Genomic DNA, 23659 nt, shown 5'->3' on the forward strand with positions numbered 1-23659 from the left:
ATGGCTTGGCGTTGCATGAAGTACCTTCCAAACAGCAGCTGACAAAGGCTAACTTCTAAAGGCCGTCCAAATCAGCTTTTCCAGTGGCCAAAAACTTACAGATGAAGTTACTGGAGCTGTAGAAAAGAAAGTCAGAAACTGCTTTCTGCTATGAAGCTGTAACCTAATACTCAGCCAAATCATGTAGTACGCCTGGGGGCAACTGCAGAAAGTATACAATTTAGCTCACCATAAAGTATGCACCTAAACCACATCAGATAAATCATATCCTACAAATGCCCTCATCCTCCATTCCCAATGATGAAAGCAGCCATGGACAACTAACTCAGAAGCAGCTGCCCATGCTGTAGACATGGGGAATGAGAGGAGATGAAGCCCAGCTATCGAGAATATGGGGACACAAAGACACTGCACCAAAGGGAACAGACTAGTCTGGTACGGCAGGAGAGGGACAAAGTAGAACCCCTCGCAGCCTGCTTTGCAGCACATAGAGCTTGGCAGAGTGATAAAGCATCAGCGGACAGCAGCAGTGGAAGAATCTATGCCTTTTATTTCTTTATTTCAGAAAAATACTTCTGTTGAGTTTATCACAAAAGTCATTTAACAACAAACAACAACAAACAACAAACAAAATCCGTACAAAAACTTAAGTGGCAGGAAGAATGAAACAAACGGGATAAAATATTAGAGACTGTTACTTCCCCCAACCCCCTCCAAAATCAGGAAATTTGCACTAAAGCATAAATATGGAAGAACAGAATTTTTCCTCGAGTTCCTTTGCTGAAGTTTGGTCCGTTGAGTTCAACATATTTGAAGAAAAACTGCATGCCTTGGCCTGACTTTCACAACAGCCAGCCTTCCCCGCTGCCAGCAAAACCCCACACACAGCTCCAAGGCAAAGTATCTTACTTCACTGTCTGAGTATAAAACCTACCAAACAAACCATCTATCACACACTCACAAAGTTTACCAGAAGGCTGTAAATCAAAGCCCATAATCTCCCATCTACTGTCTACACAAGTGGGGTCCATCTACTAAGACTTCATCTAAGGCAGCAGACTGAGGCTGCTGTAAACCCCATGCACTGCAGGGTAGCTACGGGCTTCAAGAGTCACTTAAGGCAAGGAGGAGGCATCCTATAGTAGCTGTTCTTCCCTCCAAATAGAAAGCCTACCAAAACCACATTTTAAAATGGTGAGTTAAGGGTAAGGTGACCTACAGGGGAACTGAACTTGATGTCCTTATACTAATCCAAACATGATAAGTAAGAAGAAAGAATCCTAAACAAACAAAAATTAACGCAACTGTAATGCCCCATAACGAGTCACTTAAAAATTACACGTGAAATGCTACATCTGTTCTTCCTCTGCCCCATTCTCTTCCCAAGCCCACTCCTCAACTATTTGAGACAAAAAGATAGAACTACTGCTGGTATTTCACAACTCTTCTAGGCTAGAGCAGGAAATCACTATGCTTCACACCAAAAATCACAAGGCTACTCAATCCCCAACCTTCCTAGGTTGGATATCAACGCAGACTACAAAAGCAGCCTCGAGTCCTCAGGAAGGGTGCAAGCAATAGCCTTACACTGGAAGTAAAGACTTGCAGTTTTGCATAGTCTCTCAGCACTTTCTGCACTGTGGTGGAAAAGGGCTCCTCTTCGGGGTTGGATCTTTTTTGCAGGAGACATGGGGCTTGACAAGATGAGGCATGAGAAGAGCATCCACTCAAGGAAAGTGAGCTCACGGCATCTTTGTATGCAGAGCGGTCAAGGGAAGACTGACCACCAAGGGCTTGCAATGAAAATGCTCTGGGAGACAAAAAGCTCTTTGGGCTGAAGACGAGGCTCGGTCTGCTGAGAAACAACATGGACGTAGAAGCAATTACTGCAGGCTTGCAGCTGAGGGATGGTGCTTGCACTAGAACACAGAGACAGAAGCAGCCCATGGCAGCCTCTCCAACTGGAGGGTGGATTGCAAACCGCTGGGATGAGAGTGCTTTTTGCCTTACACCAAAGGCTCAGCGCAAAAAAACCCCAACCAAACCTGCCATGTTTGGGTGTAACAGAAGGATGGGGATTTCCGAGGACTAAATATAGGGGAGGGCAAAAAAGCCTCATCATCTGTAGGTTTAAAAATAATAAGAACATATGGAAATGCTTCCAAAACAAACTGTCCCTTTTACTGGTAGCTCTATCACAAAGAAAACAAAACTCACATAAATGTAGCATACATTGTACATACGTCGTAAAGAGGAAGGGCATTCAGCTACTGATCTACTACACAGATCAAGCGTACAAGAGACTACATGGCAACATAAGGCACTTGGGATACAAAGCATAATTAGCTACTGTATGAAGACACAGGACTGTGCAAGTGTAAAAGCTGCCTGAAGCAAAGCAGGCAGGAGGAGGAATCATTCAGCAGCTAGTTTTTGGGGGGCTATATGTGTCACCTGTTTACAGAGTCAACACCTCAGCTGCAGCGAGGCACTGGCTTTGCAGCAAAGACTGGCTGAGGCTCTGGAGAGATGCTGAGCAGCAGTTGCTCTCAGAGGGCACGTGGCAGTGTGTGGCTAGGGATGGGAAGAGGCAGCAGAAAGAAAAACCTCTCACACTTGGGATCTTCCATGTCCTCCCTAACATAAAGCTCTTTTCCCCCTCTGATCGCATTGCATCGTGGGTACTGTCACTGCCTCTGAACCGAAATGTGTATTATCAACCCGGCAAGGGCTACGAGGAGCAATTGCAAGATACCACCAAGGGCTCTGCTCCAAAGTCTCCTCCCTCAGCTCCCCTGAAAAAGGGGGGATCCCTCTCCTGCTGGTACCTCTCATTTGACACTCACAGGTCATAGGGATGGAGGAACTGATGGAATTTGACCAACTGTCCTCATGTCCCTGCACATTTTCTCCCTCCAGTGCCCAGCATTACCTGGGGCTCAAGAAGGAGAGGGGGAGCAAAGGACAAAAGAAACCTACAAAAAGAGAGAAAAAAGAAATCTGACTCAGCTCGAAGAGGGGCAGAAAATCAACTGTCACACGTTCCTCAGATCACAAATGATGTGAAGAACAACTGCGCCAGCCTCAAGCTAGCATTGCACTCAGAGAGAGCCAGAGTTCAGCAGCCCAAAGGGCCGAGCAAGGAGCACGCTAAGGATCACACACCTCCCTCACCCGCAAGAAAGGTGGACCTCAGTCCTGGATTGCGTATCAGAGAGCACCCCAGCTTCCTGCAGCTCTGTGCCCTCTTCTCACCCAGCCAAAGGAGCACGTTGCTTGCCTGTTCCTGCCATGGCAAAGCAAAACTAAAGCTAGAGCCGGCTTCGCTGCACAAGAGGCACCAACAGCAAAGGCCAGCTACACAAACCGCCCCAGAGGAGAGCCGTGGGGTGAGAGGTGCCCGTCTACTGCATGCCTGACAAAGCTAGACTGGTGCATGGCACCCCAAAGCAGCTCAGTGAGATGCACTGACCCACAAAACCCCGCACAGGAGATGCTGCTTCCCAGCAAAGAGGCATCAGGGGACTGAGCCAGTGGGATCTGGGGTTCCCATGAAATCTCCTGCCAGCATGTACAGGTGCAGCAGCAGGCAGGAGCAAGAGAGGAAAGTGGTCTGCAGCAACAGATGGCCTCTGAGGTAGATTTGAGACAACTCCATCTGCCAACAGCTATGCATCACAAGTCAGGCTTTTCCTAATATGCAAGCTGCTCCTTGCAGCCCCAGCTTTCTGCCCCTTCCCTGTCACCTCGTTCACAGCTCAGAAAGGGATGAGGCGGGCTAGGTTTTTTTGGAAGAAACCCTGCATTTGATAGCACCTTTGGGTGGATACAAGCTCTGTATCCTTTGGAAACAAAGAGTGAAGCTGGTGGCTGCTGATGGCATGGCTGGACTGGTACGGTAGGGATGAGGAAGGCTAAGGTGACAGCACGAGAGGCACAGTCCCATTGATGCAAAAACCCTTTGCAGAAGCCAGTTTGTCATCTGGACATGGCCATGAGCCACGAGAACACCAGGTCCACAAGGCACACACAAGCTGGCAAAGGGCTTGGGCTGACAGGAGCCAGACCTGGTGCTCAGAGTGGGGCAGGATGCTGCTGCCCCATGACAAGGCACTCTGCGAACTGCAGAGCCCCGAGCCCAGCTCTTGGAGCTGGGAGGTCCAGAACAACAACAAGGCAGTTCACCTCCTACAGCCAAGAGGGTAAGAGAGACCCAGCTGTACCAGAAAAGCTGGGGCAAGCAAAGGCTGGGAGGTGGGCCTTCTATATGAAGAGGAAGAGGGAAATTCTCTCCCTTTTCTGCTGCCCAGCTCTGCAAAATTAGCTCTAAACCAGGGGTCAGAAAACCCCACTTAACCAGAGGTCCACCATGAGACAAGACATGGCTGAGGTTCCTCCCTTGGACCCTGGTCTCTATTTGCAGCATCAACATCCTGTGGCACTTGCCATGTGCTGGCCAGACATGCCCCAGGAGACACAACCCTCACCTGAGAGGGGCCCTGATCCTCGGGGTCACAGAGCCCCAGCACATTCCCCCAGGAGCCTGTTTCCATAACAGACATGTGGTGCCTTCAAACTGCTGTGGCCCTGTCCCAGGGACTCAGGGAAGCACCATGAAGAGAGGGGAGGAATATGCTGTAGAAGAAAAAAGGATTGTTTGGAACCATCTATGATGCATTTGTAACAATAATCCAAAATAACCAAACACTAGCATAGAAAAGAAAAAAAATTGCACGCTGATTTACGATGAAACAGAGAAAGGCAAAACCAGGGGGGCTGGAAAAGGTTCCTATGAGGGGAATGGAGCAGGGGAAAGGGATCTTTTTGGTTTTATTGCAAATGGTTCAAGAGAGCAAGAAAGGAAGGGAGGAGAGTGAGAGACACCTTGGGAAGATGACCAGTTTCCAAGCTGTTCAAGACGACACTCATGAGGATGGGGAGGAAGCGCTGCTGCTTAGTCCCAGTATCTCGCTCTCCTCCCCAGGAGACAAACCCTTGCTTCTATGGAAACTTCACCTTCCTGGTTCGTGGTGAGATGCCATTCTCCACTTTCACCACTCCATTTTCATAGTAACCTGGAGATGGAGAGAGAAAACTCTGTCCCTTGCACAGGTCAAAACTTTAACCCTCTCGAGGCTGGCCCACAGGCAAGGGGAAAGGCCCCACCATGCCACAACACTGCTGGGGACCCCCTGGGCTCTGTGCAGAGCAGGAGGCACTGCTGCAGCATTGCCTGTATGGGCAGCGGCCTGCTAAGGGGATGCTGAACCACAGGACTGATGCCTCCCATGGAGCTAGCCCATCGTACACCACTCCCAGCACTCACCCCAGTCCCTCCTGAATGGCCTGGTTTGCCTATTGGTACCAGTGGCTCGCTTCCGACTGCTCTGCTCATTCCAGTACACCCTCCAGCGCCGCAGCTGGAAGTGGATGAAGCGCCACATCACTGAGGCCTGGAAGAGGCACACCAACAGCAGCACACTCATTCTGGTAGGGGCGGAGAAGAGGCAGGCTGAGAACAGAGGAGCGAGGCCACCACCAGCCCAGCCTTCCACGCACACCAGGGCTAGTGGCTGAGGTTCCCCTGGATGGCTGCACCGAGCACCAGAGGCAGGTGCCATCCCTCCAGCCCCTCTTCTTTTTGCCATCCCCTGAGCTCAGGGCAGCCACTTCTGTTTCCCTCCCCACCATAAAGCACTCAGGTACTCAGGGAACTACTCGCTGTTAAGACTTTAGGGCAGGAATGGATGAATAGGATCATCTCAACCAGCATTGCCCAAAACACTGCATGGTCAATGACATCCCCACCTGCTCTGTACAAGTAAAAGGTGGATGTGGTTGGAAGGGAGGTAAGAAAGTCCCCAAATCCTCAGGTGCACCAGCAGTCCATGGTTTCAAAAAGCTTGGGAATGACCAGGCATCTGCCCTAGCAACTTCTGAACGAAACCTACAGCTGCTGCATGGGTGAGAAAGGCTCCCAGTCTTAACAGATAAACAACAGACTGCAAGCCATGAGGAAGCCATCCCATCTTCTGCTTCCACATCAACAGACAGCAAAGGGAAAACACCTTTTCGTTAACCACATCCATGTAAGCAAAGTTATAGGTGCAGAAAGGAAAGCCTGCAAACCCTTCTCTAACACAGGCTTGTGCTTCATAACTTAATTCAACGTACAACTTATCTGCTGGCTTTTCCCCTCCATTGGGGCTCTGAAGCTTTTAACCCCTCCTTGCTCCCTCCACATCCTACCAGCTTGCTAGGACCTTTCCTAAAGGGAACTGAGATAAGGTCCCCACTGGCATCTCCAAACTCAGCAAAAACCATGTTGGGATAACAACAACCAACAACGATACAGTAGGGGACATTCCTACCTGAAAAGGATATTGTTGAAGAGAAAGCTGAATAAATTCCCTTTCTCGGAGTCGAGGGCCTGGTTCTCCACCCGTGGCAGCCCGAAGCCGATGACCAGGATGTACAAGGTGAGGGTGAAGAGCTTGGTGACCACAAACACGACAGCCCAGTAGTTAAACCTGCAGGAGAGCAAGCAGAGGTGTTGGCAGGAGCAGCCTCCAGCACTGAGCTGGAGGTGACAGTGAGGCCCCCGTCACACTGACGGCTCTCCTGGGCACTGGAGGATGGAAGCCATGGCCAGCTCGCCTGCTTACACCTTCTCGTTGCTCTCATCCGTGAAGTAGATCAGCCGGGACACATGGAGGAACAATTCGGCTAAATACTGCAACAGCAAGAGGATCAGCCCCAAGCGGGTTAAGCTAGGAGGGAAGAGAAAGAAAGACCATCACTGGGCTGGTCAACCTCAGTCCTTTATATCCAGCTATAGCATCTCCCCTGCCATCCCCGAGCTGCTGCACTAGCCCAAAGCCAGACCCTTCTGCAGTAGTGGGGGTAGGACTGGAATTGGGGTAACCCCTGTCCCCAAAACATCAAAGGAGCCCAAGCAGAGCTGAGATGGATCCAACACAAAACCCTAACTGCTGGCAATGCTGCTCTGTGCACACGCTCAGAGGAAGGGTAAGAACTTGCTGCCTGTGCCATGCTGGGAGAGCACCCCAGGGTGCTTTCCACACCCAGGGGAGATGCACCCATCAGCCTGTGTTTTGGGTGCCTGATTAACATTTGCTTTGCAACACACAGAGACTGCCTGTGCACTCACAGAACATCACTGAACTCCTTCAAATTCAGCTCTGTGGGGCTATGAAAACTGTTTGATTAACAGCCCCCAGTCAGCAGGGCGACTTCAATACCATCTGCTTTATAAACACTCATCTTTATTCCCTTTCAGCCCCCCACCCTGCTGAGGCTTCCGGGGTATAAAAGGACCTTGCTCAGCCCCATCCACAGCACGGGGCAGGATGCTGAAGCAGCGGACTCACTTGAAGAGGTATGCGCCGGCGATGTGCACCAGGTAGAGCGTGATGCACCGCAGCTGGCGGGGGATCTCCTCCTGTCAGGGTCAGAAAGCCACGTTACTCTTTTGCCCTGCTTCACCAGCCCACTCCCAAAGCTCACCTTCTCTAAATGCAGTGGGAAAACCACCTCGAGCATCCCCGCCTGGCTCTCACCTTGCGGACTTTTTGGAAGTAGAGTTCTGGCAGGGCATGCAGCCAATACGCCAGCTGACACAGGTAGAAAAACTTCACCTGGAACCTGAAATGCAGGGACGAGCTGCATGAGCCAGTCTGGGGCACGGCAGGACCCCAAGGACCCGGGTGCCAGGGGAGGTGTTGGGCAATCCCTCCACCACTTTGAAGCCACGGGATTTAGGAATCATCATTTCTGGGCTGAAATTGTATGCTGAGCCAAGCTAGCCACGCCTGGAGTTTACCCAGATGCTCGTGCTGTGGTCTCCATGCTCTCAGCAAGCCTCACTCTTGCAGAAACCCAAGAAGGGATGATTATCCCCTACTTTGTTTCTACCATGAAAAATGAACAGCAAAGAGACTTGCCCAAGGTGATGCAGGCAGGAAGCAGCCAGGATGAGTAACCAAGTCCACAGAACCTTCCTCATGGAGGAAACCTTCTGGGAACACCCTCCCCAGGGCCATAAACAAGATATCCCCCATCTCTCTCCCGGGATCTTACTGCAGCATCCTTGCAGCAGGGTGTGTGCAAAAGGCACCACGCTGTCAGCACCCCACTCCCAGCCATGGGGAAAACCGTATAGAGGAAGGAAGTGGTCAGCCTGAGAACAAAATGCCCTTGCAAGTGCTTACGGAAGATAAACATGCGGGTAGTTTTCCCACAAGCTCCGGGGGTTTGATATGTATCCTTCCTGAAAAAGAGAAAGATGCAAGCCTTCAGCAGAAGCAGCAGGCAGCGCATGGTTACAAGAGGGAGGGATCCTGCTACAGTGAAACTAGGAACTGGGGATGACACCTAGGTCATTTCAGCCTGCAGTAAAATTCATATCCCCCGCGAGAGCCAAGGCAGAGCTCTCCAAACCTCAGCGACATTCACGGAAGCACAGGATGGTCTGGATTGGAAGGGACCTTAAAGCTCATCCAGTTCCAACCCCCTGCCACGGGCAGGGACACCTTCCACTAGAGCAGGTTGCTCCAAGCCCCGTCCAGCCTGGCCTTGAACACTGCCAGGGATGAGGCAGCCACAGCTTCTCTGGGCAACCCGTGCCAGCGTCTCAGCACCCTCACAGAGAAGAACTTCTTCCTTATATCTGATATAAATCTACGCTCTTTCAGTTCAAAGCCATTCCCCTTTGTCCTATCCCTACAGGCTCTTGTAGAAAGTCCCTCTCCATACTTCTTGTAGGCCCCCTTTAGGTAGTGAAAGGCTGCTATCAGGTCTCCTGGAGCCTTCTTAGACATTCATGGGTCCCAAGTTCAGGATAGGATGTTTTGGGGTTTGAGCAATATGAGAGGGATGCTCTGGAGGTGTAAGGGCCAGATGCCTGTAGCATGGCTCCAAGCAACCGTGTGCATGGTCCACGGAAGCTTCTTCCCCCCTGGCATTTCCAAACCAAGTATCACCTAAGCAAGAAGAAGTACTTCTGAACAGAAAGGGGAACAGAAAACACCCACAAAAAAATTAATATGCATTGCACAGTTTTATTTTCCACCTGCCAGCATTTGCCTACAGTCTCTTACGCTTGCAGGACAGGTTACAGGATGGGGCTCCCTTCTGTTCCATGCACAGCTGCTGCCACAGGCCTTTGCAAAGAGATGCTGGCGTGGGAAATCCGTCCTGCCCAGCGCCTACCTGTCACCATCATCCCTACCCTGTCTGCCCTCAGCCCTTTATTCAGTTGAGGGCAGAGGAAGTGCCAAGTGCTGCAAAGGGTAACCTGCTCTGCACACACAGAGCATTTGGGGAACACATCATGGCAATGCGGGTTTGCACAGGAGGCCACAGCCCCGCAGCTGGTGAGGGATGAGCCTGGTACGGGGTGAAGACAGCCCAAAACCAGCAGCATTGACTGTTTTTCCCTCCCCACAGCCCTATGGGGCAGAAGCAGTGCCAGCAGACTCCCAGAAAGGGAGTAGCTGTCCTCTAAAGGGGGCTGGCAGGACACCCTGAGCAGTGGGGAGGGGACCTGCTGCCAAGTATCCATCCCCAGCGCTGCCTATTAGCTCCACAACCCTGCAAAAGGCACAAAAACCCCAGGGCACTGAACACAAATAAGGAGGAAAATAAGAGGCTGAGAAAGACAGCAGGTCCCAGAGCAGCGATGGAGATGATGGGGCCAGCCAGGATTACTGGGGTTCAGCTCCAAAAATACTTTACAACCCATTTGCTTGTGCCTTGCACGAGCAGGAAAAGGATCTCTCCAAACTGCCCTCACTCAGTGGCTGGAAAGACCCATCACAACTGAAAGCTGAGCTTGCTGAAATGTGCCCATCTTGGCCCAGGGTCTGACTGGGGACTCTCTGCTGCCATTTGTGCTCCAGAAACCACACATCCCACCCAGGGATCCCAAAGCCCAGCCAGCCCCATGCCTTACCGTCACCACGACGTACAAGCACCAAATCACAGAGGTGAGGTGGAAGGCAACCATCTGTCCTGATTCATTGAACTTGCTGTGTTTAATCTTGGAGAGATGGAGACGCCTGTTGATTTTCTGGGAAGAAGCAGAGGGAGAGAAAAGGAACAAGAAACCATGAACCACCGGGCCAACAATCTTCCATTCTCCTCCTCCTCCCCATCCCAAGCAGCCCCAAGCATCAGATGAAGGCTCACTCATCACCTCAACCCCCAGACCACCCCCAGAAGAGCATTTAACTGCAGCAGGACCACATCCCCTCCATGGTACTTGAGATCCTTTGGTGACACAAGATGTCAAATGGCACTCACGTCCAGGATGTACTCCTGCACCACTGCATGCAGGATGATGGCAATGAAGAAGTAGAAGAGGATGGTGACCACATCCTTCAGCCCATAGTGATACTGGATGAGCTCCCCATCTGCAAAGAAACCAAAATGTGGGTCAAATACCCATGACCCACATGATTTCCAGGGCTTAAGGGTTAGTGTGGGGAAGCTATTGACAACATGAAGTTTGTGTGGGGCCACATGAAAGGTGAAAGCAGAGGGTGGTCATGACTATGCCAGTGGAGGCAAAAAGGACTCTAGCCAAGGTTAGTTTATCAGTGGAGGGTGGATGGTTTCCCCTCTAATAGCTCAAAGGAGGTGACACCCAGAACACTTCAGGCTTCCCCTGCCAGAGATGAAGGATTGGGCACAACCTGGCTATGGAGACAGGAATTCATCAGCCTGGTGAGATGAAGACATGGAGGCAGCGCTGAAGCAGGTGATGGGATCAGGGACACCCCACTAGGAGCATTAGGGCCTGGGATGGGATTTCCACCCCTTCGGTATCATCCAACACCCAGTTTCTCCTACTCACCCCTGAAAGCTGCTGGAGCAGGACTTGGCTGCCCACATGCAGATGCCTTGTGCTATTAAGAGATCTGAGACAGTGGCATGGGGCTGGCAGATAAGAAATAGGATCCACAGGAGGGCCTGCTCTTCTGGGGCAATAGGACACTCAACAACACCCAAAGTACCCCAGGCATCTGCATTTAGGCAACTATTCACAGCCCTGCAGTTTATGGGGAAGAAGCAGAGTCGGGAAAGCTGCTGTCCTCATGGCATGCTGCAGAAAGCATCACGATGTGAAGCTCAGCCCAACTTGGCTGCTGCTCTCCCTGACCCTGATCCTGACCATCCTCTCCTAACATCAATGCTGGGAAGCCACTTCTGTGTCTTGCCCCGTTTACCCTCAAACAAAGTTTTGGTCCAGATTTCTAAGATTTGAGGTACATGAATGAGATTTGAATAGGATTTATGTAAATACCTGGTGTAAGGATGTGAAAACACCCTGTCCTTAGGAGCCCCCCAGCTGGGTACTGTGCAAATCCGGAGGTAAACATGTTGCCTGTATCAAAGAGCTCATAACCCCAGTGCAAGATAAAAGACAGAATTGCAAGTCTAAGGAAAATAATACTATGCATATGTGCAACAGCTCTGCCTCCTCTTTCTAGGGCATTTCAGCAGCTGCTCTAGTAGGAGCTCTGTGTGCACTGAGCATGGGAGACAACAGCAAGATCTGCTGGCTGACAGGCAACAGCAACCTTGTGAGGGATATGAAACAGCCTTGGAAAAGATTGCATGAGCAGTAACCTTCCTCTGAGTGAGCTTGCTGCACCAAAGTCCCTCTCCCCACAGCCTCATCTAGCTCATGCCCTGTACTGATACCTCAATACTGGTTCTGGTGTGATGGTTCTATGCCCCCTCGAGATTTATGGTATCAGGAAAGAATAAATCATTTAATTCAACAGCAGTGGAAGTTGCCTGGACCGTGCCACAGGGCAGCACAGACCACAATTTAATCTAGAAGCTGGATGATTTCTTCAACCATAACGTTCACAGACTTTAAGGGCAGCCCTTTTATCTTCCGCGTGTCTGCCTCAGTTAGTTGCACTAATCTCAACAGCTCTGCTCTTACCCTGGGTGATTACTCAAACACTCCTAATTAACTGCAGCTTTCTGCCACCAAGCCAGGCTCTGTGCCCCAGGCGTCTGGCTCATCCTGAGCCCGGGGCTTTACCCAAACCACCTCCTGCTGCCCCACACCGGTGCCCCAATTGCTGCCAGCCCCGGGGGGCTCTTGGCTAGGAAGGTAGCTACTAGCAGCCAAAACACAAGCAGGGACCGAGCCTCCAGCTGATTGCTGGCTGGGAGCTGGGGCACATCCTATGGTCCACTGGGCTCAGACCTGCGCCTGCTTGGAGCCTCCTTCAATTACTCCCCATGTGCATCAGGACCATAAGCTGCCTGCAGCGGGGATGCTGTCCACATGCGCACCTCCACGCCCCCACCTTGTGCAATCCCCAATAAATAACAGCATTATCTGCACACCCCTAAGAACCAAATCCCTCCGGCTCCTTGGCAGGGCACAGAGCTACTCTGGGCATGCAATCAGGCAATTTGGTCTTGCCTGACCAGGCTTGGAGGAGGATTCTCACTCTGTAGAATGCACAGAGCAGCCTGACCATGGCAAAAACAGGCTGGAGAAGAAGCCCTAAAACCCCCTGGAAAGTATTTCTCCCCAACCCTGGCAGCACGAGTGCTGGCAGACACAATCAGTGTGTGCTCTGAGCCACACAAGCTTTGCTTTTCCTCCACACACCTTATTTTTAAGATCTCCTTTACTACCAGACAGGGGCCCAAGCCATGTGCATCATTAGAGAGTGAGCCCAGGCCAGGTGGCCACAAGTGTTTGGGGCAGATCACAACTTGACCTCCCCTTGGGGCATCTGCAGCAGAAACATCTCTTACCTGCTGTAGGCACGCTAACATTGTACTGAGGTAAGATAAACAGGAAGGCAGTCTTGGCTGTCACCTGTCAAAGACACATAGAGGAGAAAAAGCAAATCAGTTATCGAATCCATTCCTCTGCCAGCATTTACTCCCCTTTCCAATCACACTTGGAAAGGCAAATTGTCCAGGGAGATGTGTAGGCACTGGCTTTGGTCACAGAAAGGCCTTTCAGCAAGGAGATTGCTAGGGAAGAGGTTTGTTAATAGGGACTTGGGATTTGGAAAGGAGACAGGGATGTATAAAAGACAGAGACACCTGGAAAAACCACCAGCCAGCCTGATTGGGGAAGCTCCTTGCATCCCCTCCAGGATGGACCACCATCACATGTGACCTGCTGCTCAGAGAACACCAGGAGCCCAACCCAGCAGGCTATTTGTGTTAATTAAACTCATTCCCATCCACTCCAGGCAGCCACACTGGGAGCCTGGCAGTCATAGAAACGGCAGCACCCAAGCAAGCTCATCACAATCCACATGGATTTATATTTATCCCTGCATCTTTGTGGAGACTCCTCTAATAACAGCAGCCACTGGACCAGTGAGGACAGATCCCTTCAGAGACTGTGCAGGTGCTCAGAGGGTCCCATGGGACAGGGGAAAAGCACAGAAGAGCTGAACCTTGTGTTGGCCACACATAAGATCCCAGCTGCATGTCCAGCATCACAGGCTGGCCCACAGAGAGGAAAAAAAGCCTGAAATAAGACATCGGCTCCCTGCAAACCAGGGCTGTGCTGCTCACTCTTCATTATTGCTTTTAACCCAAGGGAATGATCCTCCCCAGTAGTGAAGCAGGAGAATTTGTGGGAATGGGGCAGAACACCACCAGGATGCCCCCAAGCAGCAACCTCAAGACCAATGAACCTTTGAGCAGGGGCCACAGCAAAATCTGGTGCACACATCCAACATCTCTTCATCAGGGACTGCAGTGATAGGACCAGGGGTAATGGGTTCAAACTAAACCAGAGGAAGTTCAGGTTAGGTATAAGGAAGAAGTGCTTTACTGTGAGGGTGGTGAGGCACTGGAACAGGTTGCCCAAGGAAGTGGTAAATGCTCCATCCCTGGCAGTGTTCAAGGCCAGGTTGGACAGAGCCTTGGGCGACATGGTCTAGAGTGAGGCGTCCCTGCCCATGGAACTAGATCATCTTAAGGTCCTTTCCAAGCCAAACCATTCTATGACTCTATGATTCTAACACCAAACATGCCTTCATCCCATCCAACCCAACACTGGCAGCAGGTCACCCAAGATTTTTTACCTCTCCAATGGCCCCTAAGCCACCCCTCCAATGCTTCACAAGCACCCAGCCTTATATGCAACCAGCCCATAAAAACCCTGTGCCCATCGATGGAGATGAGCTGCATTTCACTCAAGACTGTTTCAGAGCTGCAGGCTATTAAAAACCCTGCTGGAAGTATTGCTTCATGTCTTACCAGATGTAGCTGTGGAGGGGGACACATGGGCTTTGCCAAGCGCCCCCATCCTGCCCTCATGAGCATTGGGCAACCAGCTGATGGCTCTGCTCTGCTGGCACAGGTTGCCCACCTTCCTGCAGCCCCGGCTGGGGCACAACAAACTCCATGGCATGTTTTCATGATGTTTGGGGATTATTACTATTTTTTTCCACTTAAAAAAAAGGAATCCCACATGTTGTGCTCTGCTTGTGGAGGAGGAGATGCAAGGAGTACTCTGCCGAGGGAGATGGAGACCACGGGCAGAGCTTGGGGTGGTAATGGAAAAAGCACATCACCTGGCCTCAAGCTGGCTTACGGAGACAATTCTGGCTCTTGCAAACCTCACTGGCTGGGAAAGAGAAGTTGCTTCATCCCGGAGTGGTACAACTAGGTACAACTAGTAGCACAACTAGGACCTCGACTTTACATCCAAACCTCGTCACAAGCTGGCACTGGGCATGAAACAAACACATGACGCCAGCTGTGGCCATGATGCTGCAGGGATGGGCGGCTGTATCATGGATGTGATGACAGCAGCAAACAATGAAGGGTTTACATCTATCCGAGCACCTGGCTGACATCCAGAGGTGTAAAAAGCTGGAAACAAAACAACATCTCCAGATGAAGCCTCCTAACCTGCTGGAGGGGCCATAAACCAGACTTTTTGAGTCCGAGAAATGACCCCAGAGCATCTCCAGTGTGGCAAGCAATGCCTGCACGGTGCCCAGCCCCAACACACTTTGCCAGGACTCTCTTTATCTTCTTTTCTAGAAGGCCTGGTAGGAAGGTTTCCTCCATCCACTCAAGGATGAAGCAATGCTTGTCCCATCTCCACACCTGCGCTTGCTTCCTGTGGGCCAGAGGACCACTAGCAGCTTCGGGGGCAACCTCTGCATCCCTTCACCTTTCCTTATAGAGAGGTAGCAGGTTGTTTTCTAAAGCCCACATAAAGTGTTTTACAGCCCAAGATAAATGAAACCTCCTGACAGACCGATTTCCAAAGACAAACTGCCTCTCTTCTCCACCTGATGGATGGGGAAGCCAAGGCACACACCTACAGCCACCCCCTACGGGCCACCGCGGAGGCCAAATTTGAACCTCCAGGCATCCAACCTCCCCATCCACCTTGGGACCTTGGGACATCTCACAGAACTTATGGAGGGAAGGTCTTCTCTCAGGCATCACACTGACCATGGAAACATCTGAATACGGGCAGTTTCACTCCTCACCCTGCGGTGAGTCCTTCAGCTTTCCAACGGCACAGAAGACTGGCTGCATCTCATCTTGTGAGCGCTTCCACCTCTAAGCTTTCCTCCCTGCAACTGCACATCAAACCCAGAACGATGTACTTATGATCCAGCTCAGCTCGGCCCTCTGAGACTCACCACCAGCCAGGCCACCACCATCACCATTATGCCCTTGGCTGGGTTACCTCCAACTTACCACCACCACCACAAGGACATCTCAGTTCAGTCAGGCAAAGAGTCGCAGTTTCTAGCAGCCACAGCAGGTAGAGCATGAAACGTGTAGGATGAACCACCTTGAGCGGGACATCCCTCCACCCTTGAAGGTGAAGGACACGCTGCATGCCCGTGGCAGGACTCGTGTCCTTCTGTCATTGCCCACATCACACCCCACCCAGTGGACTTGGAGGGACAGGTGACTTGAACGAGGTTATAGCCAAGTTCCCCTCAAGTGAACCCCAGTTCCACGCTGTAGCTGCAGCCCCCACAGCATCGCCTCCACCACGTCAACTGGGAGCACCCACAGTGCGCCCACCACTATGCAGTGTATAGAGACAGAAACATCACCTTATGAAGCTTACACCTCCTGGAAAACGGGAAAACTTGAACCTCCAGCTATGCCACCTCCAGCTCTCCTGCAAGGCAGTAACCAGGTTTCCTTGGCTCAGGAAGTAGCGATGAGCACTGGGGATGGCAAAGCTTTAATGCTCACACTGAGCATTTTGCAGGCAGCCAGAGAAAGCAGAAGTTTGTACAGGGAAGAGAAATGTGCCTCTGAATAATCCTCACAAGATGCTCGCTGTTTGTTTGCTCTGAAACAAGATGCTGGTATGGGAAAGGAAGCAACAGGCATGCTCCTGCCTTGCCGGGCAGCAGCAGAGCCAGAGCTCCCACAGAACTGCTGCAAGCAGGGGCAGAATTGATCCCCTCCAGGTATTACTATATTTTTTTGGTTATGCTGTGAGGCCACTTCCTCAACTTGCTTCTTTGGTTTTCCCTTCTTCAGTCTTTTCTAAAGGCAGCCAGAAGTCACCATGTCTCAGAATATCACCATGTCTCAGGTAGGGATTTTTATAGGATTGGAGAGAGATTTGTCTCCATGGAATGAGCTGAGCGGGGACCACATAGGAAAGACTGTATATTCCTCCTATGCTCCCTACCCTGCATTAAGGCCACCTCTACACAACCCACCACTGCGCAAGAGAGTGAGGGAGATGCTCCTCATGCCAGCCTCATCCTGTGTTGCATGAGGGATATGCCTGAACCAGCCAAATTTGGGAAGTGGTTGTCCTGGGGGTTCTCTATAGAAACACAGAGGAAACAGCATCTTCAGCAGCAAGTGGTTAATGACACTAAGCCAAGCGAGCACCAAAGGGCAGCTAGATGGTGAAGAGGCAAAACTCAACATGTTCGTCAAGACCACAGTTTCCTGCAATGCTCAGAGCAGCCAGGACAGGGCTCGGGCTGTTTCTCACGGAGCAACATAGTTGGAACCAAATGAGCGCATCTACCTCACAGCTCTCAATGGCAGGGTGATGGATAAAACCAAACAATCCCAGCACTACTTTGTATTTACTGTGCATCTGCTATCCACCACTGTGCACCTACTCCCTCATAACGCAGCAATTAGAAAAATCCACACCCCTGCTAGCCCGGAGTTTGCTGCCTCATACAAAGCAGCAAAGCTCCCCTCAGCCTTTATAGAAAATGCTGTTTTTCCCTTGCCACAAAACATTCTGAGAATCCAAACCCAAATCCCAATTCCATTTTTCATAGAATCACAGACTGGTTTGGGTTGGAAGGGACCTTAAAGCTCATCCAGTTCCAACTCCCTGCCACGGGCAGGGACACCTTCCACTAGACCAGGTTGCTCCAAGCCCCGTCCAACCTGGCCTTGAACACTGCCAGGGATGGGGCAGCCACAGCTTCTCTGGGCAACCTGTGCCAGGGCCTCAGCACCCCCACAGGGAACAACTTCTTCCCAATATCTAATCTAAATCTTCCCTCTGCTTTTGCAGGTGAGCAAGCAGCTTTTAATAAAGGCAGCCAAAAGTGCATTCAGGCAGCTGAGCACCTCTCCCAAAATCTACCCGCCGCGACTCTCAAACCTTCAAATTTTCATGAGCGAGGGATAACTTTTGAGCATCCTTCACAGGGAGGTACCAGGTCGCTCTATGAAACCCAGTTTCCCCCCTGAATGCCTCATCCCAGGGAAATCTGCAGTGCCCATGCTGTCTTCACCCTAACCGGGAGCCCTCTGGTATGCAGCCATCCCCAGGGTCCTGCTTGGGTTAAAACTGCTTCGGAGGAAGGAAGCAGCTCCAAACCTCTGGCGGGGGAGGCTGGGGGAGTTTCTGCAGTCAGAGCTGGGAAAATATTTCCAGGGCTTGAAAAGCAACTCAAACTAATTAGATAAAATGCTGTCCGAAGGCTTTTCTCACAGCTTAAGGAGTTCTTTTCTCCCCCACCAGCCAGGGCGTTTATTGAAAGAAAAACTTGTTGATCCACAGTATGGATTGACACAGGCCCTACATGTAAACTAAAGACCAAACTTTGGACCAAAGCCTTTAAAAGTAAACAGCCAGCTTCAACAAAAAGCCCTCCCCGAGCGCGGCACAACCCCTCTGCTCCCACAGACAAGCTCATCCCCCAGCAGGACACAACTATCATTGCCTCACACTCCCTCGTGGTTATCCCTTTTTGGAAAGCAGACCGAAATGCTGCTTTTTTATCCCTTCCCCTCCCTGCTCTCCCCCAACTATTCAGCCCTTAAGCCATGGGCATGCCTCAGTTCCCACATCTGGCCAGGACCAGGGGAGGCAGGAACATGGTTTGTTTTCCCTTGTTAATGACGGGAAGGCCTTAATTTTTGCAGAGTACTATGGAGGGGACCAGGGAGGGGAAAGTATATTTAGCAGGAAGCCTGGAAATAGCAGCTCATTCGTCAGCCGCCTTCGTTTGACAGTGTCACAACCCAGGGTTTGGGAGACCGTGACTCACTGCCCGGCTCTGCGCATGGGGAAAGCCCGGCAAGGGCATCTCTTAAAATACAATGGTTTATAACTGCATCACCATCACCCCATGCACAAGCATCAGCAGCTGCCTCCTGCTTTGCCCATGAGCTTGTGTGCCAGCCAGTTCTGGGCATAAAGGGGAGGTAAGACTGAGCCTCATTTTCCCCATTTTACAGAGATTATAGCAGCAGTCCCCATCTAATACAGAACCCCTCAAAACCAGTGAGGTCTCCCCCAAATTCAACCCACATGGAGGATGATCAACCCAACACCGCACACAGGAGCCATCCCAGACAGGACACAGGCCACTGGGCAGCTGCAGGTTAAACCCAGGCTGGCCTTGGCTTCATTTTTCTGCAAAGCAGGGTGGAAAGGGATATGCAAAGTGATTTCTGCTTGAGGACAGAAAGCACCTGTTCCACGTTTCTATACGCAGTCACTTAAAATGGGTTTTGGCAAAAAAAAGGGGAGATTTTTGTTCTTAGAATCATAGCATCAGCCAGCTTGGAAAAGACCTTAAGATCATCAAGTCCAGCCTTTACCGCAGGACTGCCAAGTCCACCACTAAACCATGTCACTAAGGGCCTTATATACATGGTTTCTGAACACTTCCAGGGACTGTGATTCCACCACTTCCCTGGGCAGCCTGTTCCAATGCCTGACCACCCTTTTGGTGAAGAAATTTTTCCTAATATCCAGTTTCCAGGCTCCAGCTCGCTCATGGATGGAGCAGTCACACACATGCAGCAAAATCCCTCCCTGGCACCATGCAAATGTACACCAGGCATGTTTTCACACCCTGAAAGCTGAGGGCCGGCTGGGAAAGCAGAAAACCTCAGAATACCCAGCTCAGGACTGCTCTTTTTGGGAGGACCCCCTCCAAGCCCTGGGCTTCCCTCCCTGAGCAATGCTATGATCATCTAAAATGCTCACAATACTCGAATGACCAAGTCCAACACGCCCGTAACACCAGCAAGCAGCCTCCTGGCACACTCTGTGGCCCCAAATCACCTCCCTGGAGCTGGGATGGCACTAGTGGCACAGCCAGCAGCGAAGCCAAGCACCAAGTGAGATGCAAAGGGCATCTCCATCACAACTGGTACCCACTCCCTGCTGCAGAGGAGTGATTCTATGACACAATTACTGCCCTGGTGGAGCCACTGATCCATTTGGATGGGGCACCCAGGAGGATGCTCAAGGGGTACCTCACGCTGTGCTTGGAGAGGGGAAGACCCATGGCAGCCCTCGAGCATCACCATGAGCAGGGTACTGGAGCAAGCAAGCCCTCGGCTCCCAGTGGCTGTCTGAGAAGAGATTAAAAGCCTCCCCAAAGAAACCTCCCCTGCAGGAAACGGCCTATTGTGAGCAGGATTCGGCTGTTTCCGCCAAGCCTGAGCCTGGCTGTGGCCACCGGCATCAAGGAAGGCGGGAGCCCGGCTGTGGGGTGGGAAGCAGGACAGAGAGGAGGAAGAGAAGGGACGGTGACATGTCCTCCCCATCATCATAGAGGAGGTACTGAAAAGGTGTTGAAAGGCAGAAATACCCAAGCTGCTACCCAAACTCACTGAGGAGGTGGTGCAAATGGGCATGGATAGTTTGGAGGGTTGGGAAGAGCAGAGCTCAATTTCTCCTCCAGGGGAAAAGTAGAAGGAATCAAATAGAATAACCTGGAAGGACCAAAAGAGTTGTCCCAAACCCCACGCCAAGGGGAAGATGAGGGATGATGCTGCCGGGCGGTGCAGAAGGAGGATGCTGAAAGCCACCCTGTCTCCCTCAGGTCTGCCTCAGAGCAGCGGCACCGGCAGGAAACTGCTGCCTCTCAGCAACGGGGGGAGATTTAATTAGAAGACATTCGAAAACCCAGAAACACCCCAAAATCCTCCCTGCCGCCACCTACATGGGAGGGTTCATTGCACTGCATTTCAACACCACCCTCGGAGCATCACATCAACCAAAAGCCCTCACAGCAGCAAGCCCGGGTACCACCTCTCTGGGACAGGGTTCCTGGTATGGAATCACAGGCACCAGCACCCCGAAACAACCAGCTGCAGGGAGAAACCCTGACAGAGATGCAACCTCAGTGGTTTCTGAGTTTTTTAAAGCACAACTACGAAACTTGCAGCCCAACTTTCCAGCATTTGCATATGGGTTTGGAATATAGCTGGCCCTCTGCATTAGTTTTGAAACCCCCCTGACCTTTAAATACATGTATATATGTGCGCACAAGCACATCGAAAGGGCTTTGTGTGCTGGAAGCGCCTCGCTCATTCAATGCATTCGCAGAAAAAGAAAAGGGGGAGGTGGGATCAAAAAGAAGGGGGCTGCCACCGGGAGGGTATTAAGGAAATGGATTTCTTCCTCCTGCGATTTGCTACAGAAGGAGCCTTTCCTCCTCCGCCAGGCCCCCCGGCCACCCCTTTCCCGTCCGGATTTGCTTTGAAACGTGGCACTGCGCTGAAGGGGAGGGTTTGTGCGGGGGGAAGCGGGGGGGTCCGATCCGGCCGAGCTGCTCACCGCGGCTCGCAGCCGCCCGAGGTGCCTCCACGTAGGGTGCCCCGAGCAGAGCGAAGCTGCTCGGCGGTGGCCTCCAGCCCTCCCCTGTCTCCTCCCCGAAAGAGGAGAGGAAAAGGCGAGCTAGGAGGGAAGGAGACGAGCAGGGGGAGAGCAGCATTCCCAGCATGGCTCCGCACGGCGCTGGGGCGGCAGCGGGGCAATGGCCTTCCCGGGGGGCTCCGGCCGCCCCAGCTGGGAGAAGGTTTCCCATCGAAAAGGCAGGGATGCCTTCTCATGGCCCGTGGCGGGGCGGGATGGCCGGGATGGGGAAAGGCCAGGGAGCCGCTGGAGCCTGCCCGAGGCCCAGGAGCCCCTGGTGCTCATCCCATGGCATGGGGTCAGCAGGCTGCGGAGAAAACACCTGGAAAAGGGCTAATGTTATGGAAACAAAAGGGGGGAAAAATAGTGTCCGCATTTCCAATATCTGGAACTATCAGCGAGGGCTTGGCTTCTCCCTGCAAGTGGCTGGGCAGCCAATGTTCCCCTCGGTGCATGGGAAGAGGTGCAGGTCAGGGACATCCTCAGCAGCAGTGGTGGGTTCGCAGTATAAGGGGGTTCACCACCCCCTTCTGTTCCCCCTTCTGCAAGGCTGGGGGTGCAGAAGGATGCAGCACCCAAAGGTCAGCACCAGGTTGGGTGCCTATGGGGATTTTGGGGGGACACACCTCTCTGCTGGTGGGAGAGAGATGGGGAATGAATGGGGCGGCACTCTGCATGCCCAGACGGAGGGGTCCCGCACCCCTGCGCCCCCTCCGCAAGCGGGATGGGGCCACCCCGCCGGAGTGGGGAGTCCTGGACACCCCCTGAGCGAGAAAGCACCGGGGAGGTGGAGGGTGGGGGCACCCCGAGCAGCGCCACCCATGGGGGCGCCCGGGACTCCCCGTCCACAACGCGGGCACCCATGGGTGGGGGGACACATAGGGCCGGTCCCGCGGGGGGTCAACCCGGGGGGATGCGGGGCGAAGGCGCAGGCGGCGGAGGGGGGGGGTGTCTCACCTCGAACATGAGGGCGATGAGGACGCTGAGCACCAGGCAGAAGCCGATGTCGGCGTGGTTGTGGATGAGGAACTCCTGGCTGAAGAGCGGGTGGCTCTTGGCCCGCCGGCGGAAGGCCATGGCCGCGCAGCCGGGGTGCGGAGCGGAGCGGGATCCGCCGCCCCGCCGCCGCCGCGCAGCGCCGCAAAACTTCCCCGGGCCCCGCGCAACTTCGCGGAGCGCCGCGACGGCCCCGCGCAGGCGCCGCCCGCCCCGCCTGAGCCCTCCCCGCCGCCCGCCCCGCACCCGGCCCGGCCCCCCGGCACCGCCGCACGGCCCGGGCCCCGCCGGCGTACAGGCACCCCCGGCCGCGGCACCCACCTCCCATCGGCACACAGCCGCGTCTGCACCCACCCACCGTGCATGTCCGTGTGCCCGCCCGTGTCTGCACCCACCTACCGTGCATGTCTGGGTGCCCGCCCGTGTCTGCACCCACCTACCGTGCATGGCTGGGTGCCCGCTTGCTTCTGCATCCACCTACTGTGCACATCTGGACACCTACCCACACATGCACCCATATACTGTGCATGTCTGGGCACCCACTCACATTGCACCTACCTACCATGTACATCCAGACACCCCCACACATCTACACTCACCTACCATGCACATCTGGATGCTCACCCACACCTGCACCCACCTACCATGCATGTCTGGGTGCCCACTCACATCTGCAACCACCTACCATGTACATCCCGACATGCACCCACACCCACCTACCATATACATCTGGATGCCCACCTACATCTGCACCCTCCTACCATGCATCGGATGCCCATCCATACCTGCACTCACCTAATACACACAGCTGGGCACCCCCACACATCTGCACCCACTTAATGTACACATCTGGACAGCCACTCACACCTGTACCCATCTCTCCGTGCACACCCAGCCATGACTGCATCTGTAACCCATCTGTGGCCCAGCACCCACCTCCCTGAGCACACCCTGACACACTCTGCACACCCCCAAGCCCACAGCACCCCAAATCTTCTTCCCCATTAACTAGGAGGCCAGAGGTGTGGGACACCCTCTCCATCCCATCCCACCCCATTCCCAAACCCACATCCCACCTAGGCTGAGGTGAGTGGCCATCAGTCACTCCGCAGTGCGGACAGATTGATGATCCAGGCAAGTCATGGGGCAGAGCAGTGGCGCGTTCACTGCTATTTATTGAAGCCAGGCCCTTAAAAAAGCCCCCCCTCCCGATTTCCCCAGGGAGCCTGATGGACATTAATGGATGGGGACATGGCCTGTGAGGGGCTTTGCTTGAAAAACAGTAAGGCACAAACAGGGCTTTTCTTTTAAAGATCTCCCTTCAAGCAAAACAAGCACCAGATCCTTTCACTTGCAGGATCTGGCCTGGCTCCTCCAGCACCCCTGGATCCCCATGGATCCCATCCCGTGGCCTTTGGGGAGGATGTCCAGGACGGAAGGAATGCTGTTCCAGTGCGTTTGAGGGAACTGAGCCATCTCAAACCCGGTGCTGAGAGCACAAAGCATTTTCCT

At 52.8% G+C, this 23659-nt stretch overlaps 1 protein-coding gene across 1 annotated transcript; it reads right to left on the minus strand.

The window, feature by feature from the left end:
- Positions 1–530: 530 nt before the first annotated feature.
- On the minus strand, positions 531–22453 carry TRAM2 (translocation associated membrane protein 2). The gene is made up of 11 exons (XM_030490282.1): positions 22109–22453; positions 12811–12874; positions 10324–10433; positions 9974–10090; positions 8232–8290; positions 7581–7665; positions 7392–7462; positions 6666–6770; positions 6372–6530; positions 5327–5487; positions 531–5075 (listed from the first exon to the last, which is right to left on the minus strand). The coding sequence occupies exons 1-11, from the start codon at positions 22226–22228 to the stop codon at positions 5002–5004; spliced, it is 1125 nt and encodes a 374-aa protein (XP_030346142.1). The 5' UTR covers positions 22229–22453; the 3' UTR covers positions 531–5001.
- Positions 22454–23659: the final 1206 nt, after the last annotated feature.

Source organism: Strigops habroptila, chromosome 6 (assembly GCF_004027225.2).
Source record: "Strigops habroptila isolate Jane chromosome 6, bStrHab1.2.pri, whole genome shotgun sequence".
Lineage (NCBI taxonomy): Eukaryota > Metazoa > Chordata > Aves > Psittaciformes > Psittacidae > Strigops > Strigops habroptila.